This window comes from Notothenia rossii (assembly GCF_949606895.1).
Source record: "Notothenia rossii genome assembly, chromosome: 4".
NCBI classification, from domain to species: Eukaryota; Metazoa; Chordata; class Actinopteri; order Perciformes; family Nototheniidae; genus Notothenia; species Notothenia rossii.
The window spans coordinates 55,496,838-55,522,835 of NC_136902.1; the positions used below are offsets into that span (position 1 = coordinate 55,496,838).

A 25,998-nucleotide genomic window follows, 5' to 3' on the forward strand; every position below is an offset into this window, starting at 1 on the left:
TCTATTCTCACAAGCCTATCATAACACTCCACTAAACCTTTTAAATCTGCTCTTCCCTCTGACAGCTGTCATTTCAGGTGACTCGACGCAGCCCTCCTCCACCCCTTTTCACCTCCTGTCCCTCTAAATCCAGGGTCAAGCTAAGCCGCTCCTTTTCTGACCGAACCCAACTATCCATTCACCAGCACCAGGGTCTAGACCCCGGGGGGTTTCATCGGATCGGTTCTCCCCTCCAGAATGATATTCCTGCACAACGGGGCCTCATCGCCAAAATTACCATTACATTCATTTGTGTATTCCTGGAAATAAATATGTACAGTATTCTTACATCAAAACCGTCTCTCCAGATTGAAATGGTAGTAGTAGTTTGAACATTATGTCGATAACATCTAGCTGTAGTGTTATGGATATCAGCTTTAAAGCAAATGACTGTAACTTCCTGTTTCAGTAATAATAATAATAATAATAATAATAATAATAATAACACATTCGATTTGTAAAGCTAATATTGCTAACCGCAATCCCAAGGTGCTACATGAGGCATCACAAAAACAAACAAAAGTGCAAATGTAATACAGTCTGTTAGATAAGTGTTAATGAGTTAGACAAACGTTCACCTTCAAGTCTCTGTGAACAATGTTCTTCCGATGACAGTAGTGCACCGCAGACACAATCTGAGGAGAGATAATAGAGAGGGAGAGAACAATAATAATAAGACAAATGAGAGAAGATCATTAATATTGCCTTCAAGTAGCTCAGATTTGATCTTAATCAGATTTGTGTTACAGCAAAAAATGGCAAATAAGACAAATAAGTACACAACCATGGCTAAAGAATTAGGAGCAGCAATTTAAAGAACTGGGACATTGGTAACATTTAAGTTGTTGAGATATTGTAAAAATGTTGGGACATTTATAACAATCTATGTCTTTCAGATAAAGGTTATTATTGCACAGTATTGCAAGAAAAGTGAACATACTGAACTGCAGGTTAAATCATTTGTGCAATATTTCAAAACCCAATGGAAAACTCCCACTGCTTTTTGTCAAGGGAGCCCTTGTGATGCTCCCTTCTGGGTTGGCCAGCAACAAATGGACAGACAGAAACATAGACAGAAAGAACCATGTTTTACAGACCTGTCTGAACTTGGCTCTGGCCTCCTTCTCCTTCATTCTGCCGTGAGCCACGAGGTAGTCGAACACTTCGCCTGAAAGGGGGCGAAAAAAAAGTTAGACTTTCTATCAGGCAAGCATGTATTAACATATTCCATGACTAGACTAAAAAGCAGAAAGGTCCACCGACTACGTTGTCTTCATTAACAGTTTTGCTGTAGCTTCTATCTTAATAAATCAATATATATCTTGGTTGCGACACCCCTGCCCACTTCCCATAATAACATATCTTAAGCACCAACACTTGCAGAAGATGGATGCAAATACTTCCCTCAGTATGTATTTATGTGAGATCAGGTGTATAAGTTCTCCAACACTCTGGGTGTGTATGAATTTGGAGTGAGGCATGTGTCCAGATTGCAAAAACATGTTATTACAGGAGCAAATGTTGCAATCTCATAAAGAGGTGAAACCTGATAACTGTCCCGGGGGAAATTGGTCAAGGCGTATGTGTATGTGGAAACACCTTGTGCTTTTTTACTGGGACATGACACATCAAAAAAAAGTACTGACACTGCCAAACTGCTCAACATTCTTGGTTCACTTAAATCCTATTTCAGGTCTCCATGTGTGTTGTGTACATGTATGCACTCCAGCCATACATTTGATCCTAAATATCCTTACAAAGGAAACGGGGCTGGGGTCTGGGTTTAACAGAGCAGCATTTTGAGCTGCCTCCTTATTAGGTATTGGAAGAAAGAGATCACACATAAAGAGAGAGCAGTGGAGAGAGATTAGGGGATTACAAGGGGGAAGAAAGACAAATAATGAAGATACAAAAATAGAGTAAAGCATGGGAAAGTGGAACAGTGTTGAAGAACAAGAGGAATATAAAAAGAAAGAGAGCACTCTGCCTTGTTCAGAGACGGATGTGAGATCTCACAAATGGAAATGAAAATAAAAGGATTGGACCCGTTAATTTGATACCGAATGAGTCCATCAGTGTTACTATATCGTTCAGTCAAAGTGATCATTCTAACTTGCACCATTCACTACTTGGCAACATTCATGAGCGTGGGGGGGGGCACTCACCTCCGCTAGCGTACTCCATAATCAGGTAAAGAGTCTTCTCAGTCTCAATCACCTCAAACAACTTCACTGTAACACACCGAGGAAGAGGAGTTAGCAAAGGCCAGCATGGAAACACACGTAGATGAATTCTCTGCAGCGGAACTCACCTATGTTGGGATGGTTCAGAGTTTTCATGATGCGTACCTCTCGAAACAGCTGGAACACACAAGAAGACATGAAGTTAAACTCATGTTAGCTTCATAAAATGCTGTTCGAGAACAAAATGGCTCTAACCAGAACACTTATTAATACGGAATCTCATGCTGTTACACATTTTGGGTTAGGCTTTTTCAATCATACGACACAAGACAGTTAACCAAATACATAGCAGTCTTTTTTTGTAAAAATTAATATACGTACACAAAAAAAATAATGTATTGTATGTATTTTGTCAACAGATTACACATGACTATAATAGGTTAGTTGAAACCAATAATATGAAGTTTAAATAAAAAAGGTTCAACTTAATAGTATTGCTTTCAACTAACGTTACCTAATACAGTTATGTGTAATCTGTTGAGAAAATATTAATGAAAACTTTGAGTGTAGACACAATGAACACTACTAAGTAAAAACACTTTGAAAATCTAATTGTCTGACACAGTCCATTTTAAAAGAAGGAGCATTTTTCCTCTGATTTATTTCCCATGTATTCATCCAATGCATTGTTCTTCAGTTCATTCATACGATCCACAGCTGGTGTATACACCCCCCCCACACATCTCTCCGACCACCTCTAGACCCAGGCCACCCAAGGGAGAGTCTCAATAGTGCAGGGCCGGCAGCGTGGCCTCCTCCCCTGGGTGTGCCCCCCCCCCTCCCATCCATCACTGCTTCAGACTGCTGCCTCTGATGCCCTCTCCCTCTCTGTCCAATCAAAGTAATGTATCATTTGTAAAAACACCAGGGAAAATGCAGCAATGCTGATGTAAACATAAAGGATGTTTGCTTCTAACTCCAGATTGAATTAAAATTAATTGAACCGCAATTTCACCACAGTCATGATGACAATCTGGAATACCAGGTGAAATCTCAAGTTAATGACCATTGCAATTGGATGTTAAACTATCATACAGAGTAATCATGCGTTTAATGAATGAATCATGAACTTTTAATACACATACTGTAAGGGTCTGCAAACAGCCTGTGTGAAGTGTTTAACACATCAAGCCTTTCATCCATCACTGCTTGTTCTGGTTTGGTTATTAGTGTTAAAGTGAGACATTCTGACCCTGAGGTAGAGTGTGTGTGTGTCGAGTCATGATGTGTGTGTGTGTGTGTGTGTGTGTGTGTGTGTGTGTGTGTGTCTGTGTCTGTGTGTGTGTGTGTGTGTGTGTGTGTGTGTGTAGGCCAAAGCTAACGAGTGTCAGGACTATTTCTGTATTAGCAGCAGTAATATAAAATTGAAAAAGAAACAACACCTTGGTTGCTGAAACAGTGCATGTTTTTGAATGTTCATTGTACTAATCCAGGTAGGGGGGACTAAGTGCTAACATACTGTACGCCTTGCTTACTGTTCCTACTGGAATTAATTAGTGTGTGTGTGTGTGTGTGTGTGTGTGCGTCATAGATATGTTGAAGTGCAAATATATATACTACACATGTAGACAAGATGTGCATTACTCAAATAGGACACAGGTGTGCATTGGGCACATAACTGCAAATGCACGTAACCACACGTGATCACAAATGCACACACACACACACACACACACACACACACACACACACACACACACACACACACACACACACACACACACACACACACACACACACACACACACACACACACACACACACACACACACACACACACACACACACACACACACACACACACACACACACACACACACACACACACACACACACACACACACTGTGTCATTGAACTAAGTGCATCAGCTGTTCATCTGAGCTTTAAGAGGAATTACCGGCTAAGCCCCTCCTCCCTCACCTCTCTTCTATACACCCATTTACCTCTTACTTCCTCTCACTCTCTCCCCCACTCTCTTATACTCCTTTTCTATCCCCTTTTCACTCCTTTTTGCTGCATACATTATCCACTCACAGTAATGCAATCTGTGACCTATGCTGTTTGGGATGTTAGATATAGAAAGAATACAAACATGTTTCCAAAACATATGAGGCTGATATATGGCTGAAAAGAAACGAAGGAAGCAAAAAGCTCAGCAGCTGGCCAGGAAATGAAATGCTGAGTCACTGGTATTGATTGAGCAGTTCAATCAATCATGGTGCTGTGCTGCGTAGCAGAAATATCCTTTCTTATCACACTTGGTAAATAAAGAATTCTTGGTTAGAGCAAACATGTCTGACGCTGACATTTGTCCAGAGATCCAACAGAATAACTTCACTCTCCTGGCTTTTTATGTTCACCCTCTCTTCCTGGTTATTATCTCCCATGGCGATGGCCGCGTCACTGTTGCCATACCAACCCAGGTATTAATCCCTGAGCCAGAGCTTCCCAGGGAGTTGTGGGAAGTCATGGAACGCTAAACACATGGAGGAGAAGTGCTCACACAGCTGCTGCCGTGCGGAGGCCTTACATCACAGAAGGTGCTGATCATGTTTTATTCAGAATTTAAGTGTGTTTAAAAAACGTAAATGCTTCCAAAGTTATCGTGACAAAACACAAATACATACGATATATTCCAAAAAGCCTGGAGTTATTCATCAGCTGTCAGACATCTTTTAATCCAAGCTCTCGCTGCTTTTTTCAAGGATTTACACAAAGCAACCTAATGACCAAGCTTTTCCCTATTCCGTCTCTTTTTCCAATAAGGGCAGTGCTGCACGGTTTGATTGATGTGTCTGGTCTGTCCACCTTTGACCCATTTATCCAGATTGTGCATCTATATTTGTCTCCCTTTTTTTTGCAAACAAGTACGTTCACACAAACACACAAAGATGTGCTATGTTGCAATGTGGACATTGAGAAATGAGGAATTGATAATGCTTGTCTAGCAGACATATTTAAATAGCCAGCCTTCATCTTGCATCTCTACTACACGACACAGTCTAAGTCACAGCTCTACACTCTGTACTCTACACAGTGTGAAACTTCCTCTTATCAGCCGCAGCCAATCATGAGACCAGAGACATTCAGAGGAATAAGTGGGCAGAGAGACAAAGAACGACAGAGTGAACACACAGGCCTCTCTCCACTCCCACGTCAGAGAACTCTTGTGAATAACCATCTGTTTATGTGTGTTTATGTGTGTGTTTATGTGTGTGTTTATGTGTGTGTTTATGTGTGTGTGTGTGTGTGTGTGTGTGTGTGTGTGTGTGTGTGTGTGTGTGTGTGTGTGTGTGTGTGTGTGTGTGTGTGTGTAACTCTGAATGAGACGGTCCATTACTGCTGTTGAAATGAAACAGTATATAGCGGCTAGGGTTGCAACTAAATATTAGCATATTTGAGAGGCGGAAAAGAGGATTTTTGGTAATTTGTTGCATGAAACATGACTTTCACAATTAAACAATTATCAAAATAGTAGTTGCAGAGGCTTTGTACTAACGTTATGCCAGAGTTGGTGCACCTCCACAAAAAGACTACACCTCGAGCACATAGAAGTCTGCTCAGTTTGGACTGCACGTGTTTCACTGAATTCTTTCTGATGCAGGCAGGGATTGTCGAAATATACCGAAACATCAAATCAGTCATAAAGAATGATCATAGAAAGCCAGTTCCTTTGCATTTCATTACCACAAAATGAATGAAAGAATCTAAAAAAAGATACATTTCGCTATTTATAAATGCATAGCAGTTGTATCCTTTTCCGTAAACCGTAACACAGTCATTCTTTATCACATAAAAACAAAAGGTTGTAAACATGATGCTGAATGAGAGGATCGGTGCAGTGCTATCAACAGGTGAAAGCCAACGTTCAACTATAAATATTTTCCTTGCCAGATTATTTCATTTCATTTTCATTTCAATCTTTATTTCGAACAGATTAAAAAAATAACAAATACAAAATAACAAATGTGAACAACAGAATACCGTATTGTTAAAATACAGTATTTATCCATATTCATGATAATATTTATATATTCAACAAAAACAAAGTCTTCATATTAATAATAATAATAAATCATATGTGGCCGAAAGGGAGCAGGAGGAAGCAAATGCTTATTAATTCCCACCCCTTACTTGATCAATGATTGTCCTTTAAATCATTATGCAAGTTATTCCTACTTACATTTATACATACATACAATCATTTCTCATCTTCAATCATCTCTCTTCATTCTCATAGTTTTCCCAATTTTTTTTTCTGAACATCCTTTTAAACTGAATTATGCTTGTGCTTTGTTTTAACTCCTGCTCCAAACCATTCCATAAAATCACCCCACATTACAAAATGATTTAAAGTTGAAGTAACCCAAGCAGCACATTTGTAGAGAATAATTCTCCAAGTCTGTTTGAGAAAGTTAAACAGAACTATCTTAGACTCTCCTCGATGCATAAGATTTTGGCATCTCCCACTTTTATGTCTCATTTTTAAATAATTCATCCTTATAAAACCACTTACTATAAATAAGTCCTAAATCGTGACACCTGAATCAAATCAAGTTTAAGTTGTACTTTGGAATTATTTATCAATTTAATTCCTGGTCACAAGGTCTGGCTAACACTTTTATCCATTCAAAATGATTGAATGGATGAAGCTATATTCTTCTTTCTCACACACATTTCAGATATGTTATCAAAGGCCCGAGGAAAACTAGCCTCAGCCCATGCTGATGCCTCTCTCTCCCTCTCCAGCAGGGTGGAAGGCCCACACTGAGCGGTGTCCTGCAGCATGTTTCAGGCCCTAATGAGAAACATTACTCAAGGATTTCCCTTCGCTCTTTCTCCTGTCGCCGGGGAACATGTGAATAGACTTTTGACCCCGGCTCTCCCTTTGTAGCCTGTTGCTGGGAGAGCTGCCCTTCTACATTATCCCAATAAAATGCACACGTAAAAAGCACTGCTCTCCCCAAATACTCCCATTCCCTTAATGTACAGCAGAAATTGGAGCTCACAGGCCTATCAATGAGAGGATCTGAATCATTCATGCAGAGTAGCTGGAGTTGAATTCAGGCCTCATAGCTGGCTGGCTGTTTGACCCAGATCCTAAGAAGCCTGACTCAGCTTTGGGAAATAGGGAGGATCAAATGTAGTTTTACAAGAGGTTGGCTGTACAGTAAGGAGAGGGAGGGTGATAAAGAAAGTGAAAGACCCAGGCAGACCGTAAAACTTCTCTTCTTCTACTCTTCTGTTCCTTTGAAGACAAGCTGGTGGGAAACCTTCTGCTCTCCCTCTGTCTGTCCTCTTGTCCCTTTATTGTCTAATTATTCCCTTTACGCTCTGGCACAATAACAACAATGAATATTATAGCAGCAGCAATATGATTATGCACAGACACTCACGCAGACACAACATGCTGCACACAATAGCAATGCAGATAATGGCATTACACATGCACACAAAGGCAGAGCAGAGAGCGTGTCGGGCTGCCCGTTTATCGGCCTGTTATCATACACGTAGACACACACACACCATTCTGTTCAGTTCTGCTCTGTATCTTGTCTTTCTCAGGGTCCCTACTCCTGTCTGTGCCAAGGCCTCAATAACACCGCCCTCCCCCCCACGCAACCAGGCCCGCCTTTTGTTCGCCTGTCTGGAATTCAGCTCCTGGCTGAGGGGACCTGGGCGAGGGCGCGCACGCACGCACGCGCGCACGCACACACACACACACACACACACACACACACACACACACACACACACACACACACACACACACACACACACACACACACACACACACACACACACACACACACACACACACACACACACACACACACACACACACACACACACACACACACACACACACACACACACACACACACACACACACACACACACACACACACACACACACACACACACACACACACACACACACACACGGCAAGTCTTTGATGGGGCCCTGCAGCCTGGCAGATTATCAGCACACTGCAGGGAAGAGAGCATTTAAAACATACTTGGTTCTGTATGTTACTATTATAAAGTGTTAACATATGAAACAGGACAACAGCATACTTACAAGAGATTGGAGTAAGATTCAGCAGAAAACCCTGTTCTCTGTTTCATGCACTCACACATCTCTTTAACTATTTTGCTGTGTTCAGGTGTAAGTAGGATAGTCAGGATTTCCAACTCTGCTTATAAAACACCTTTACAAATGTGTTTATACTCTTTTCTAATAAAATCAACACCCCCAGGCAAATTATAAGAGGAACAAACAGTTTACAGTGTGCAGCTGTAAGCCTTGTCAGACAATAGTTGTTTTATCAAGTCCAGCTACACTGATAGATATTCAATGTAGTAGACAATAATCCCACTACAATTTAAACATTTGAAGTAAATGAAATCTTGTAATGAATAAATTACCTGTACAATAAGATATGTTATGCAGGTACGAGTACGTCTGCATACTGTATGTGCGGTTTGAATGCATTTGCAGGTCCCGACACATTAAATAACCAGTGAAATATGTTGCAGAGTCACACTCGTCACTTGGCAACATATGATGACTAATTTTCTCTTGCCTTGTCTGGCATTTGGGTGAAATAAGGACAAACAGAAGCAGAACTGGTTGTTCTCTTATGGCGCTTTTCCACTGCAGGGCCTCGCACTGCTTAGTACGGTATAGTTAGGCCTCGTTAGGCCAGGCTCACTTCATGCTGCGTTTCCATTACAGTTTAGTAGCTGGGGCAGTAACTATAGTAACGCAGTGTAGGCGGAGCCGTGACGTCATCTTCAATGCGAAACACAAAACCAACATCAGCCGTTAGCTGTTAGCCCTCAGAGCTCACAGCTCCTCATATCTGTTCAGAAACTAGACAAAAGTAAAATAAAAAATACAAACCACAGACTGTCTGTGGTCTTTGGCGGTCGGAGCATATACAACGTTAGCTTAGCCGATCTCCATTCAGAAAACACGCATCTTAAAAGGTTTTTCGCCTGCCGTCTGTCTGCAGACTTGTCAAAGCATTAATTGATGGTTTTTAAACCGGTATCAGTATGTTGTTACTTCGACATCATTTTGGAACGTGTATTACAATTAAATCATGGTCAAATATGTTAATTTTGTTGTAGTTGTAGCCCCCTAGCCAGCGATTCTCTCTGACCATTCAGCAGTTGAGAGTGTTTACGTCACTAGTTTAGCATATTCAGCCCGGTTTTGGCCCCTCGATTTTGGAGTGCCAGAAAAAAGGTGAAAAAGTAGCCCTGAGCCGGAACTACCCCTAGTGGAAAAGCAAAACAAAAAGGGCCGGGTTTGGCACAGCACGCTTAAACCGTGCTACGCGCTGCAGTGGAAATGCGCCTTACACACTTTTGAAAAACACTAATAAAAGCGAACAGTCTCAACAGTACATCCCTGACTTTTTTTCAGGAGAGAGTGAAGTGCTACAAATGCTAGAGGGTACAGCTGTGATTACAGTAGAGTCAATACTGCTACACAGCCCCCGGGGACGAAGCAGAGAGAAGTGGGACACATGTGGAGTAAAGAGAACAAAATAGAGGGTTGATAAAGAGAAAATAAAAATTGTGAGGAGAAGAGAGAGGGAGCGATGGAGAGAAGTGGGCCATATAAAGCTACAATACAGGGAAGAAGTCTACAGACTGAGGCGAAACTGAATGTGGAGAGGAGAAAGAAAGAAAGATACAGAAGGAGGAAGATTATAGGCACATCATTAAAGCTAACAGCATTAGCTACTGTGTGCTTTCATTTCAAGCAAACTGTAAATATATATTGAATACTAATGTCGCGGGAATTCAAATTCGAAATGATGTGCATTTCCATTTTAGGTACACAGCATATCTGCCAATTAAAACAAAAGTCTGACAAATGCTGGACAAACACACCTTAACATTTGCTTATGATGCACTTGTTCATGCTTTTCATCCAAAGACACATTAGTTAAAGGTGGGGTAGGTAATTTTGGAGAAACCAGCTCGAGTACACTAGAATTTGAAAATACACAGCCGGAAAGAATCTGCCACTTCATTACAGAGCCCCTTCTCCAACACACACGAACGCGCAAATGACCAATGAGGGCACGAGATAAGTGTGTGCACAGATGGAAGACTGACAGGCAGGTAGGCTATCCAGTTATTTTAGCCGGGCTGGCTCAGATGATTGGTCGTGCTTTTTACAGCACTACAGCTTCCACAGAGGACATTTTTTTATGGATTTTTTGCCAAAGCACTTAAGATATTCATTGCTATCGGGATGTTAAGAGCATTCCATGGAATATAACAAAAAGTCTATCTCGAGCCGGTTTCTCAAACGTACCTACCCCACCTTTAATGATTATTACAAGAGATAGGGATTGGAATTGTTCTGACATCATATTTCAAAAAGCCCAGTCTCTCACAGAACCCAGAGATCCAATATGTAAATATGTTGTTTATAAAAGCATATGTAAAAAAGCAATGTATTGCAATATACACATAACTGTAAAGAGGAGGTTAAAATGTAGTGTCTCTACTGGGACATGTCTCCATGCTTTAATGTTCAAAAAGCTCTTTATTTTTCTCATACTGCCTGTGCTGCAGCACCTCTTTTCACCCTCTGTCTGAAACCAGAGCCCAGTCTGCTCTGATTGGTTAGCTGGCCGGCTCTGTTGTGATTGGTCAACTGCATAAAGATGTCCCACCTCTCAGCCTATCACCTACAATGCATTGAAGCCCTATCCAAGTGTTACATAGTGATGTCATTTTGTCCAGAGAAACACAGGGATGTTAGCCTCTGCTGATCGTTTACATGCACACAAACCTATAGAACACACTACAGGAGAGGGAACACCCCAAAAAGCAGAATAGGGGCGCTTTAAGTGAAGACATATATTTTATTCAAACTTTTATAAATCAGCTTTCAAAAATAAATTGGCAACAATGTTGATGAATTGTTTAAATAAAAATTAAGCAAAATTGCCAAATAATACTGATCAAGTTGTTAAACAATCTGTTTTGCATGGCAGATATTTTAAAACATATTTTTTTGGGGACTTTGTGATGGGCCATTTAAAGACGTCACCTGGGTAGGTCACTCAGAACTTCACATTTTACATAATAAAAACATTTACATACAATTTAATAACTTGTTGTGACAAGTGAGAATATTCACAAAATGATTAATTGAGAAAACAATAGCTGAATTGGCCACACACACACACACACACACACACACACACACACACACACACACACACACACACACACACACACACACACACACACACACACACACACACACACACACACACACACACACACACACACACACACACACACACACACACACACACACACACACACACACACACACACACACACACACACACACACACACAGTCTAAGCTCTTAAAGAGTTGAAGGGCACATGGTGTAATTGAGAAGCATGTCAAAGTAAAACAGGAAGCAACTGATGTTCTGAGAGAAAGAAAACAAGGTGAATTCCAGAAACGGTGTTTAACACAAAAAGGTGTGTGTTCACAGCAGAACAACCAAATATACAGACATCATCCATCCCCCCCGCTTCACCTCTGTTAACTAGTCAATAGTTTATCAGGGGGAGATAACAGAATGTGACTCTGCAGCGAGTTGTGTTGTTGTAGATTAATACTGCAAAATAGTTCTTTATAAAAGATGAAAAAGCATTTGTATCACCTTGTTTAAGTGTTAATCCAGGATACAATCCGCTTGCAGCAATGCAGCCTTTTGTTAATGACTCCTTTCATTATTTGCAATGTAGCAGAAAGCAATATCCATCCATTTCCCAAAATAATCCATACTAGGCTGAAATATGTTGAAATAGAACTGCCAAAACGGAAGGTTTAGATTTCACAGTAAAGATTGGATACCATCTGTGTTTATATTCTCACAAACAATTTAAAGGTTGCAAGATTTGTGAGGGTCCTCAAGATTTTTGTTTAGTATGCAGGTACTGCGGGTCGGATTTAAATTGTGAACATTTTAATTTGCATTTTTCTGTACACTGTTTTGTTACCTTGCACATTCTTGTGTTCAAATATATTTGCTAATCTGAAACTTCGTTAAGGATGGACTCAGACTCCTTCCAGTGTGGGGATGTCTGATAGTGAGACCCTTTCTCCTTCATATCCTCTTAAATCAAGGTAAGAAATATTTTTAAGAGAAGAAATGTGATGTTCATGCAGTTTCCCAGTTGAAACTGAATACGGGGACAGAAAATATAACAGAGAGGATCTGTGGCTGAACAGGAACATGATAGATATACGATTACCTTTTAAAATAATCCAACAATGGTTTCCTTTGAGTTAAAATTAGAAGTTGAACTCAAACTAAAAGGAATGGCATTGATCTAACAGAATGAGAGAATCTACTCTTATTTCTATCTTTACTTACATGGTGTATATATATTGTTCTCTTTCCTTATGGGTTGACGTGAATAGTCAGAGGAGCAGTGTTATAAATCCTGCCAGTATCTAGGCTATGTGGACCAACTATAGCACCAAGCCAGACACCATCAATAACCGGCTGTGTCATCAATAGAGTCCCCCGGCCCGGGCGGTTAGCTAACCAGCTGAGATTCATCAATAGGCTGTGTGATGCAGTATCGATTTGATGATGCACTGGAGGGTATTTGTAGCAGTGAAGGTGACGATAAAGAAGCTCATAATCAAACAGGCCACCGTTTGGTCAGCAGAGCCACTTCTGAACAAAGAGGGACTAGTGTGAACTGTGAGAACACACACCACACACAAGTTTAACACTGCCTCTGAGTGACCAAGAGCCACAATGACGGAGGTCTGGGGATAAAGGGAAAAGGTGGGAAAAACCAACAGTAGTAGATGGCATTAATAATTAGCCTCCACTGTGATCAGCTCATTGCTTTTAGCCATTCCAAAAGGTAAAAAGTGCTAAACATTTACAGGGAACAGTTTCCTAATGTTAGTATTTTTTTATTTTCTCAGTTTTACATCCTTGTTCACTGTAAATTGACTGTTGATATACATTACATTTGAACGCCAAGAAGGTTGAGGTGACAACAACATTAACATGAACCTTTTTGTTGGTTGCTTGTTAGCAGACCCTTCACGCGATGGCAGAGCAAGGGCCCATAGTGATAGCCCTATAGTTTAAATCTACTACCCACAAATAAACATATGGACATGGGTTACTATCTAAAAGAAAAAAAAGGTAAATGTATTTAGGAACCTATCCATGTGATCTTAAGTGGGGGTGGACCTCAAATCCTCTAGGGGGTTCCGGGGGCATGCTCCCCCAGTAAGATTTTTTTCTAAATGTTGGAATTAAATGCATCGATCTGCTGCACTTTGAGGGGGAAATAAAGAGACTAGATCTATGGAAACAACTAAATGAAACAGAACTGTATACATTTCAATAATCATAAAATCAGGGCCATAACCAATAACATATCCAACATGAAAAAATACTGACACCCTCAAATGGAAATATGTGTTTATAAATGGTGACCAAACCGTTTGAGACCCACTGAGAACTTAGACTAAGTGAACTATCTAAACACAGAGTCCTTTATCTCACCTGAGCTGAGGTTATCCCGAGCTTGAATGACACACAGAGACCAATCAAGGGCTTTGATTTATGATCTGTATGAGAGTGACCATGTCGGCAGGCCACATCATGTAGACATCCAGTCACCCTGTGTGAGGCAGGCCACTTAAAAGGCCAGGCCATCGGGATACCCACCGGTCCTCCCGATGGCCAGTCCGGGACTGGGTACAGGAGGCGTAATGCAAGGGATCATTGTCCACAAGTTAATCGATCGCAGATGGCGTCGTGGTCACGGACGAATTAAAATAAAAACCTACAGATGTAGCGATTCATTTCAGACAGTTTGAAACGCGAGGGTCGTGATTGGTACGTGATCTGCTCTCACTCAAGGGAAAACCTCCAGCTTGACTTGAGACCGCCCCCGTGATAGATAAATGTAATTATAATGAAGACAGCTGCAATGGATCATTGATCCACCAGGGGGTGCAGTGGGGTTCCACACTGGAGCTCATGTGAAATAAAGAGAGATACAGTATGCTGGATGTACAGCGGAACTTTGTTAAGATCCATATGTCACGGATATCATACTCTGTGCTAAATAAGAGACATGTAATCATTTACAAAACATCACCATGTTGTTATTTAACAAAACAATGTTGTTTAGTCGAAAAAAACGAACGGGAGGAAATGCAGCCCGGCTCTCGATTTTTAATCCTAATTTAATCATCATCTTCACCACGATCATTTATGTTTATGTTCGCAGAATTGACATGAAATCACTGACACATATGAATATACTGTATTCAACTTCATTAAAACGTTATTAACGTGCCTAAACTCAGTAATTCACGAAAAATATTTATATTTTAATGGAGCCTCGTCGGCAGATCAGGATCCCAACGCGCAGCGGAGGGATCTTGGACTGCATGACGGGTGTTTTTCCCCATAAGGAACAAGTCGCTCCAAATTATCCCGCTTATTACATGGCCACATTCTCAACAAAGTAACGACATGACTCCCAATATTAATTTAAATGCTTTTATGGATTTAGAAAATGTTTTTATTGATTTTAAAAATAGTTGTATGTATTGATTTAAATTGACATGCATTCGCTAAGAAAAATAGTCTGTGGTTACCGTTTTTTACACAGTGTGAATGAAACGGCAGCTTTCTCCCCCCTCCCCCCCTGATCTTTCTTCTCCAGCAGCTAAATTAACTGTAGGTTACTCTGAGTGACCATAGACTGTATGTGACAAGCTTACAGTTAGTGACGTAACAACACCATAAAAGCTGGTGGGTTGAAAGCAATACGGGAGGTAAAAATAACTACAATAATTGTGACTTATTTATTGTGGCTTTTATATTTTTAGGTATAAAATGTTATGTAATTCAGGCTCATAGTTCGTCCTTCTCTAAAAGCGTTCAACAATGACAATATTCATAGTAATTTAATAAATCCTTCCAACACACATTGTAAAAAATAGCCTACTGTAAGTTAAGAAATCATTCTAATATGTACATCTTCTGATGTAACAACAATAACATTATAAATAGTAACATAGCTGATATTGGTATAGCACATTTAGCTTTGAGTGTTACTGACCTGAGATGTTTTTATTACATGAATTAAGGTGACTGAGGCTTTGGGATGCAAACTCATCTGTATGAACAAGGTGACAAGGATCCGAGCCCCCGGCTCCCCCACCCCACGGAATATCGGCTTTAAAATGAGGAATAACAGAGGATTTCAGCAGTCAGAACAACTAAAGCAGCAGTGTTAATAATAACAGAAACGCCAAAGGTCACATCTAATAGAAATATATAAAAGCATTTATTTTAATTGTGTAGCAGTCAGTTTATAATTTTGGCAGCACTGTTGAGCATTTTGAAAATGTATTTTCATGCCTCTGTGCAAGGCTTAGTCTTTCTATCTTTACAGCCACATGGTGTAAAGTAACTAAGTTCATAAACTCAACAAGTACTATACTTGGGCACAATTTTAAGATACTTGTACTTTATTTAAGTATTTCAATGTTTTGCTACTTTGTTCTTCTACTCCACTACAGTTCAGAGGTACATGGTGTACTTCTACTCCACTCCATGTATTTAATACCTTTAGTTACTTTTCAGATGTGGATGAATGATGTGAAATATAATCAAGTGTTAAATCAGACTTTAGTTCCACCTGGAGTAAATCCACAAGCTACCCTGCAGTATACAAAGTCATTCAAACTAGCTGCACCTTTACCAGCTTTGAGAACACTTTCATGATCAATCATTATAAAACATATCATATATATTATTCTGAAATGGACCAATCTGCACAATGACTACTTTTACTGTCGCTACTTTCACTATATTATGATGAGAATACTTTTCTACTTTCACTTGAGGAACATTTTGAATGCAGGACTTTTACTGTAACAGAGTATTCCTACACTCTGGTACTTCTACTTTTACTCAAGTACAAGATCTGAGTACTTCTACTTTTACTCAAGTACAAGACCTGAGTGCTTCTACTTTTACTCAAGTACAAGATCTGAGTACTTCTACTTTTATTCTAGTACAAGATCTGAGTGCTTCTACTTTTACTCAAGTACAATATATATATATATATATATACTTATACCACCTCTGTTTATAGCCTATGAAAAAAACTATTCGAAATAGAAGGCTAAAGCTAACGTTAGCAGATAGTGACAATATATGATAGCTAGCTAGCTCAACGATTCCTTGAATAATATTGCCACAGAAAAACTTTTCACCTCACATCACGCTCTGCCGCTCCGACAGGGAGCTCTGCTCTGAACACCTGAACGGCCCGTTCCAACAGCTGTTCACCAGTGGTCCAGTCTGTGCCACAGTGACTCCGGACGCGCAGTTAATATTAACGAACGCACCCGTAGGTAATGTAGCTGCTGAAGCTAGACCATCATCTCGGAGCAGCAGAGCCTTATTATACATCCATGAGCAGAGCCGACAGGCAGGAAGACTCATGGAGTCACACAGCTCGAACTTCATTATAATATATATAAAAAAGAACACCATGCGTGTCATGATGGCACATAACAGCTCACGGCCGCAGATTACTCCGGGTCCCAGACCCCCCCATACCCCAAAAATATTTTTATTGCAGATCTACATGAAATGACATGAAATCACTGACAAATATGAATATACTGTATTCAACTTCATTAAAACGTTATTAACGTGCCTAAACTCAGTAATTCACAAAAAATATTTATATTTTAATGGAGCCTCGTCTGCAGATCAGGATCCCAAAGCGTAGCGGAAAAAATAGTCCGTTGTTACCGTTTTTTAAACAGTCTGAATGGAACGGCAGCTCTCAGCTGTGTATTTACACAACTAATGGCCCATCAACTACAGCTCTCTCCCCCCTGATCTTTCTTCTCCAGCAGCTAAATTAACTGTACGTTACTCTGAGTGACAAGCTTACAGTAGACACAACACTGTCATTGCAAGTGATCCTCAGTTAGTTGACTTTTATGTTCAACTGCTAAATTCGTTACTGATAAAAAAGGGCTTCTACTGTACCTAATTACCTTAACACTAGAACCGCCAGAGGTTTTTGTATAGGCCTACCTAAACCCGTCAAATCCCGCTATTAGAATGCAATTTTTAACAACATAGGGTGCTACATAACACACTTTCAGGAAAAGTCGCGGAATGGGGGATTTTAATATTTTATTGAAAAAAAGTTACATTGCAAACACACAACACACATCATACAAATTGACCTGATTGGTGGTTCTAGTGTTAAATAAACTCACTAATTAATAAAACTAGTTCAATACGCATTATTCTTATTCTTATCATTCTTTATGAGCGCAGAAATAGTCTTTAAATCAGATCTGTTTTTTAAATGAAATCTGACGGCAGGCAGTTAGCTCTGATCACCTATGATAAATGCGCCACACCTAATCGCTGGCCATTCAGCCACAGAGCTCCCTCTATACAAATCAAACTGTAGACGGTGTGAAAGCACCTATTGTTTTAAATAATGGTCGGAATGTGACCTGTGAGCCTTCTGAATTACCGTGGGACAGCACATTCTAAACTAAAATGTTCAATCAATAAAGACATCTTATCATAATAATATCTTCATATTAATAATAATAATAAATCATACAGTATGTGTCCGAAAGGGAGCAGGAGGAAGCAAACACAAAAATATAAAACAAATATACTGCATATTAAAGCAAACTATTGTAAAGGTAAAAGTATGAGCATAACAAATAAAGAAGTGTAATGTAAACATTTACATTATTATGATTATTTAATATATAAAGACTATATATTATTGAATTACAAGATTAGATATACTTTAGTATAGTATCTAAAATATTGATGTGTTCAAATGCTCTTCAAAACACAACTGAAAGTCCATGAAACTTGTCTTTCTGTATTTGTGAATGAAGCCCAATCTCCTGGTTAAAACCTGAAATTGAAAATCTGGCAACGCCCTCTTGGAAAATAGTGGGTGGGCTTAACATTCCTCTATACTGGTCTTAGGCAGGTCGTAAGCAGGAAGCTGTAAGCTGGAGTCTGAAATGAAGTGCTACATCTGTAAATGGGAAATATACCTGGGCGGCCCGCCCAAGTATAGTCTATGTGTGTCAAACCCTTGAAGACCATTTAAAAGAAAAGTGTATTAAACTTTATTTAAGGATGGCCCCTTGAGATGAATGATCTCGTTTTTGAGGGGGTCCCAAAAGTTACACCTAACATTTATTTTCAACAGCACAGACACCACCCCATCATGAACATTCCACTGACAAAGCCAGATGAGGAAAACAAAGCATTGTTAACTGTTTGAAAACAGGAAGCAGGCCTGAGGCTGTTTCTCAGTCAATTATGTTTCATTAGATCGCTGTCAATGAACACATGCATCAAGCACACAAACAGCGGGGCAGGCCAAGTTCAGACAGAAGGGAATCACCTCATTAGAGCCATGAGGGCAGCTCACCTAGACAAGCATACAGTGACGCACATGATCATTTAACCTAGTTAGAGGGATGTGTGCACACATGATGGTTATGTGATACTGACACAAAGTAGAACTCGATGTCTCTAGCTTATTGAAATGTTTCCATAAAATGAACCATATACAGGAAGGTGTTTTATCAAACAGATGAGGGACAGCTGAACTTGGAAAGAGGCATCTTCCCAAGTATCAACATTTAACAAACCCTCCCCGAACTAATGCAACGTTTCTCAGCTCCTGCAGCCTTTGTCACGTTGTTTCACATAACAACGCAAAGGTCAAAGTTCAGATTGCTGCTGCACGCAGCAGCAATCTGAGGGCTGTAACCCGAGGCAAAACAACATAAAAAGATGCTTTTGTGATGCAACGCAATTGCAAACACATTCAGGACACAGACTGCCATTACATGTGATGCATTCACATATATCATGTAGTTCAAGAGGTTAGTATGCTTAGTGGATTGCATTTATATAATGCTTTTCTAACCTTGTTGACTTTTGAAAGCTCTTTTACAACTGAAGTCAGTATTCACACAGTAGTGACAGAGTCTGTCATACAAGATGCCACCTGCTAATCAGGAGTGTTAAACATTCACACCCACTATTGGCTCTGTCATCAGGAGCAATGTATGTGTTCATTCTTGCCTAAGGACACTTCGAGTAACAGCGATAACATGAGGTAAGCTGGAGGTGACGGGGATCACCAAAAACATAACAATAGGACAACAGTTATGAGGTTTTTATAGTAACCGTAAAGACAATATTACAAAAATAATAAGCACCAAGAAGAAACAGATGGCTGAGTATTCTTCCTGTCTTTGATTCATCTTTACACAAATACGACTAAACATACAGTTACACAAACACACTGAGTTGCATTTCACTCACCTTCTGCAGGCTGGTTGGGTTAAGTTGGGTTTTATCGATGATCTTTATTGCAACCTGGAAGGAAACAACAGATAAAGAAATGAAGACAATGTAAACAAATCTAAGATATTTAAGACTTCTCCATATTTCTAACCATATTTGTGTTGTTTACGTAGAAAAAACCCTTACGTCACTCTAAAACTGCTTGGGGTTCAAAGTGATTATCTTCTTCATTGGTAATTCATCTGCTGATTATTTTCCTAATTCATCTTTTTGTCAAATAAAAATCTGATAATATTGAAGGATCAAATGCGGCTTTATATTACTAATTTATCAACTTATTTGCTAATTATTTTTTGTATTACCTACTCATAGCTTCAGCCCTATTTGTATTTATCCTTAACTATTTTAGTCTAAAATCTACATGAGGCTGTCTTTGCCCTTAACAGTCTTGCAACTACTGAACAATGCTTTCTGGATTACATAAATCATGCATTGCAATTTCTATTATCTAGAGTTCACAAGATGAACTAGAACAAAACAAAAGCACACTGACCAACAGTTTAAATGACAGTGTGTTACAGTCTGTGAAGAACACTTAAATCTGTCAAATCCACTAAACAAACAAAAAAACAAACAAACAAACAAACAAGGCTTCATAAGAGGCTTAACAACATGTGATGACCGGGTCACAGACTGCGTCAAACACCACTGTATGACCGTCTTCCGCTTTATACGGTTGGAACACAACAGCTTTCACATGATGCAGCCAGTGGCAGACACACACAGCTTCACTCAGCCCTATGGACACATTCACTCAACTAATGTAGGTCAGGTTTTTACGAGAAGAAAGACTACAGTATATTTAAACACACACAAGTAAAACCTTGCTGTGTCTCTTCAAAGACTTGGATTGTGCTGAGGCAGGATAGTTTTGGCTGGCTGTAAGGGAACACAAGGTGCTCTGAACTCTGTGGAATAGTCCTTTAAAACTTATTCTGTGGGCTGAGTCACAGGGTACTGCTCTGCTCTGCTCCCAAACCCTCCACTCTTTTCCTTCAGCCTCATCATTCCCAGCATGCATGACTTCATACTGTAGTTACTTGCAGTGATACGTTTGGCAGTATTCAAGCATTCCCATGTATCCCTAGGGATCAAATTCCAGGATAGCTGGTATGACAGCCGGTATATGTGTCTTATGAATGTATTAACTATTGCTGCGTGAACACAAATAACACAAATAGTAGCATAGAATTTAGCTGTTGTCAAATCAGCACTAAATGTAACATTTCTAGGATTATGAACTGCCAGTGACTCTTTGATTTTATCCTATTGTCCTTCCCCTTCAGCGCTACACGAGTTAAACCTTTCATATCATGTTATTATTAACTCTAACTCAACAATGCAGCTTTGTACTTACTTAGATAGTACTTAGGCATGTTTGACTTGCATACAGCTTGGCTCCCATACAATTTTTGGCCTTGGAGTTCTATCCATTTATATTTATGTTTTATTTTATGTTATGCAATGCCTAAGACACATTTGAAACCATTGCTTCTGGCCAAAGTTGAATCACAAACCACAAACATTTGTAGGCAAACCAGCAAGCAAGCTTGTTAACTTTAGTAACCAGACCAAATAGCTAATAATTTAAACATTATTCAACCCTTTAAACTAGTTGGGAAGAAAGTCAAGTTATGCTAAGTCATCGGCATTTGTTTTATCATGTGACAAGCCTTAGGAGTGTGCTCATGTAGTTTTCCCAAAATTAAATCAAGATTTTTAGCATATTCCACTTTATCATAGTCACTCTTTTCAGTGACTAGAACATGTGTCGACTGTCTTCCAGCTTTTTCCAGACACCTGGGAACCTCTTCCTGGTTCTTTTCACTCACCTCTCTGCCGGTCAGGATGTGTCGTGCCAGCTTGACCTTGGCGAAGTTGCCCTTGCCGATGGTTTTGAGCAGCCGGTAGTTTCCGATGTGCGGCTGCTCATCTGAGCACAAGGCGATGGAGTTACGACATCGAGCACCAAGTGAGCGGCTCGACCAGCCGGTACCCTTCTCTGAGCGGCTGGCCGACAGGGAGGTATGCTGGAAGAGAGAGACAGGGGGACCAGTTAACCACCAGTAGAACTAAACAATGTGTCCGCCATTTTGAATAAAGAGTTTTGCTTTTAGATGGCCTTTCAGATAGATGTGTTCTATTTCTACATACTAAACTGCAATTGGTTTATTAAAAAAATTGAAAAACCTGGGACCCAATGGAGTGTCATCATCATGTTAAGAATGTACCAAGACAGATTTTACCAAATGATGCTTGGTAACAACTGTCTTGGTACATTTTAAGAACCGGTATCGATAAGCATAACCGGAATCAGAATTTGAATTGAAAACGGTAAAGTTCTAACTAATACCCAGCCCTAGTCAGAATTGTAAGGAGCATTCAGTGTTCATGAATCACAATCTGTATTGGCATCAGCACTGGATAACACATTTGAATGAATCCCTCTCCATGACATGTAACATCAAAGAGCCCAACGAACACCATGTGACCTTGACTCTAGTGGTCCTGTGGTCATGTGACTGCGGCTCGGTACCACACACCATAAAGCCAGAGAAACCAGGCCACCTATGAATCTGATCTGACCCCTCAGTCTGCATTCCTCACATTCATGTGTGGCTTTGAGGTCAGTGGTGATGGGCACGTGCTGCTGTGTCTGTACAACACGAGGAGCCATCCACACACTGATCTGAAACACTCTATTCACATGACAAGTTCAAACTGTGATGGGCATTTTTCATTATTTTCTGACAATTAATAGACCAAACAATCTAGACAACATTCGGCAGATTAATCAATAATGAAAGTTCTCTTTAGTTGCAGCACCAATATAAACCTTTTTTTTTTTTCTGCAACCATTCACTTGACAGACACACATCCTGACAGCAGCTGAACTCTTCAGGTCAAGTGAGGTCTCAGGTCTGAGGTCTTGGAGCATAAACATTAAACTCTAATCCTTCCATCTGCTGTTCTCTAAGCACCGAGCAGAAACAGAAATATCCCCTGGAAACAAACTAGCTTGAACTTTTCATCTTAAGATGAGCTGACAGGAGGAACAAGGAAATAAGAAAGAACAGGACACACATCTTATATCAGGTCCCAACAGGCATCACTACCATGGAAACAAGCACTAACGGTACGTCCACACGGTTCCGTCACATTGAAGCTTGCCGGTGGGCGTGTCTGGCGTGCGACCAACAACCAATCACATTAATCTATCGCCCCGGACTCACAAGCACGCGATTTGATTGGCTAGAGCTTGTACTGGCATATGATTTGATTGGCTGGCGCTTCCGTCGACGCTTGAAAAGTTGAACTTTTCTCAACTTTTGAAGCAAGCAACGGAGGCAAAGCGACGCAACGGAACCACAACGCAGTTCGGCAAAGCTTGACGTCACCCTAAAGTGAATGGGAAGCGTCTCCGTTGAAGCACGCGATGGAACCGTGTGGACGTTACATAACACTTCAAATCAAGAGTGAAGGAAGTGGGTGTTTTACTTTCTTATTTGCTAACTTAAGTTTAGGCTTACATTGCCAGATTGGAAGTTAACAAAGGGTTGTAAAAGTAACCTCAGACGTTTTTCTTCAGTGAGACATACATGGGCCTTGTGTCCATGTATATTGAGATGGACTCACATTATTTCCACATAGTTAAACACCGGTTCAAACTAATCCGAGGCATCACCAAAATCTATAAAATCACCACAATACTGAAATAGGCCACAATGTCAGACAGATCATTTCATATTGGGACTGCATTACTGAGAGAGGAAGGGAAAATATAGAGCCAAGAGAAACTGTGCAACTCATGACAAGCCCTGAGCACAATGACTCTGTACTTCCACACTGTGAGAACTACACACTCTCTCACACACACGCACACATACAGATCAGAAGTCAGATAAAACCACATCACCTTGAAATGCACCCAATGTGGTAAGCACAGTGGTGAGATCACTAGGTCTAACCACTTTCCAGCACACGCCAAGGAGAGCGCACAGACTCAGACCTTTGATAACTATAACTGAAAACTCACTGTCAAACATTAAGGTGAATATTTCTACAAACAGTTTAGTGAGTTTTAGTTCTGAGCCAAATTCCTCAAGTCACTTGATAATAGAAATATTCCAAAAACCTGTGAACAAAAATATATTATCCATCACAAGCGTGCTTTTCCTGAACTACTGCCGGATTTATAGCATTTTCGTTCATTATGAGTAGAATTAGAATGAAGAAAGGTGAACAATTCTGCATCGTATAAAAGCAATTTTATTTGGAAAGAGGAATAGAAAGGGAAAAGTTTAAATCTTAAAAAAGGTTATGCAAAGAAAGTGAACTGTTTTATCTATTGTCATCATAAATCAGTAACACAAAAAATCCACTTTTAACTTTCATATATACAGTGGGGCAAAAAAGTATTTAGTCAGCCACCAATTGTGCAAGTTCTGCCACTTAAAAAGATGAGGCCTGTAATTTTCATCCTAGGTATACCTCAACTATGAGAGACAAAATGAGAAAAAAAAAATCCAGAAAATCACATTGTCTGATTTTTAAAGAATTTATTTGCAAATGATGGTGTAAAATAAGTATTTGGTCAATAACAAAAGTTCATCTCAATACTTTGTTATGTACCCTTTGTTGGCAATGACAGAGGTCAAACGTTTTCTGTAAGTCTTCACAAGGTTTTCACACACTGTTGCTGGTAGTTTGGCCCATTCCTCCATGCAGATCTCCTCTAGAGCAGTGATGTTTTGGGGCTGTCGCTGGGCAACACAGACTTTCAACTCCCTCCAAAGATTTTCTATGGGGTTGAGATCTGGAGACTAGCTAGGCCACTCCAGGACCTTGAAATGCTTCTTACGAAGCCACTCCTTCGTTGCCCTGGCGGTGTGTTTGGGATCATTGTCATGCTGAAAGACCCAGCCACGTTTCATCTTCAATGCCCTTGCTGATGGAAGGAGGTTGTCACTCAAAATCTCACGATACATGGCCCCATTCATTCTTTCCTTTACAAGGATCAGTCGTCCTGGTCCCTTTGCAGAAAAACAGCCCCAAAGCATGATGTTTCCACCCCCATGTTTCACAGTAGGTATGGTGTTCTTTGGATGCAACTCAGCATTCTTTCTCCTCCAAACACGTCTAGTTGAGTTTTTACCAAAAAGTTCTATTTTGGTTTCATCTGACCATATGACATTCTCCCAATCCTCTTCTGGATCATCTAAATGCTCTCTAGCAAACTTCAGACGGGCCTGGACATGTACTGGCTTAAGCAGGGGGACACATCTGGCACTGCAGGATTTGAGTCCCTGGCGGTGTAGTGTGTTACTGATGGTAGCCTTTGTTACTTTGGTCCCAGTTCTCTGCAGGTCATTGACTAGGTCCCCCCGTGTGGTTCTGGGATTTTTGCTCACCGTTCTTGTGATAATTTTGACCCCGCGGGTAGTGCTGCGTACCGGTACGCCGAACCGGTACTGGACTTGTAAAAAGTTTCGGTTCAAGTCCGGTTAAAATCGGAACGTCGGGAACCGGTACTTACGTATATTCTCCTTTTTGTTCTAAACCATCTAAATCCTTCCATAGATCGAGAAATGTGCGCTGAGAAAAGACGAAAAACATTGTTTTGGCTTCTGATATGGCGGCCATTACTGAACTCACAAAGTCTCGCAAAATATCGCAACTGCTCGCGAGATCTGTGTGACGTCAAGGGAAGCTGGCTTCGACATAGTGGACACTGACAGCGTGGGATGCTGGTTGCCATATTTGGTAGTGTAGCTAAGCTAACTCCTTTGTATGTATGGTGATATAGTGTCTGCCGAAAGAGCAACACTTCACCCAGACCAGGGGTCGGCAACCCGCGGCCCACGGGCCGCAAGCGGCCCTTTAAGCCCTCTGCTCTGGCTCCCTTGAGCTTAGACAAAAATAAGAAGGATATCAAATAAAAGTATTTGTAGGACTATTTATATTTTGTTGCACGGTTGAAAATGTTTCGTATTTTGAGGTGATACTGTGACACATAAATAAAAAACAAAATGGTTTTAATTAGGTCAACTAAAATATGCGTCACATCCTGCTACGGTCCCGCGCGAGCGCCTTTTCTTGGAGGCGCTCGCGCAGGGACCCCCGGCTCGATGAGCGAACTATGGATAAATCAAAGAAAAGTACCGGAGAAACACAGGATTTAATTCTGTGTGGACAGAGTTATATGCTTTCACAGCAAAC

At 40.3% G+C, this 25,998-nt stretch overlaps 1 protein-coding gene across 13 annotated transcripts in view; it reads right to left on the minus strand.

The window, feature by feature from the left end:
• mark4b (MAP/microtubule affinity-regulating kinase 4b) overlaps nucleotides 1–25,998 on the minus strand; it is an 81,148-nt gene that overhangs the window by 18,588 nt on the left and 36,562 nt on the right. For all 13 annotated transcript variants that reach the window (XR_013807137.1, XR_013807138.1, XR_013807139.1 and 10 more), the window contains exons 2-7: nucleotides 21,612–21,809; nucleotides 19,738–19,791; nucleotides 2,351–2,399; nucleotides 2,205–2,270; nucleotides 1,137–1,207; nucleotides 618–674 (exon numbers count right to left, since the gene is read on the minus strand). Coding sequence is in view for 9 of the 13 variants with exons in the window: in XM_079675035.1 (XP_079531161.1) it covers nucleotides 618–674; nucleotides 1,137–1,207; nucleotides 2,205–2,270; nucleotides 2,351–2,399; nucleotides 19,738–19,791; nucleotides 21,612–21,809 (495 nt within the window). In the remaining 4 variants the exon portion in view is untranslated. The remainder of the gene's footprint in view (nucleotides 1–617; nucleotides 675–1,136; nucleotides 1,208–2,204; nucleotides 2,271–2,350; nucleotides 2,400–19,737; nucleotides 19,792–21,611; nucleotides 21,810–25,998) is intronic.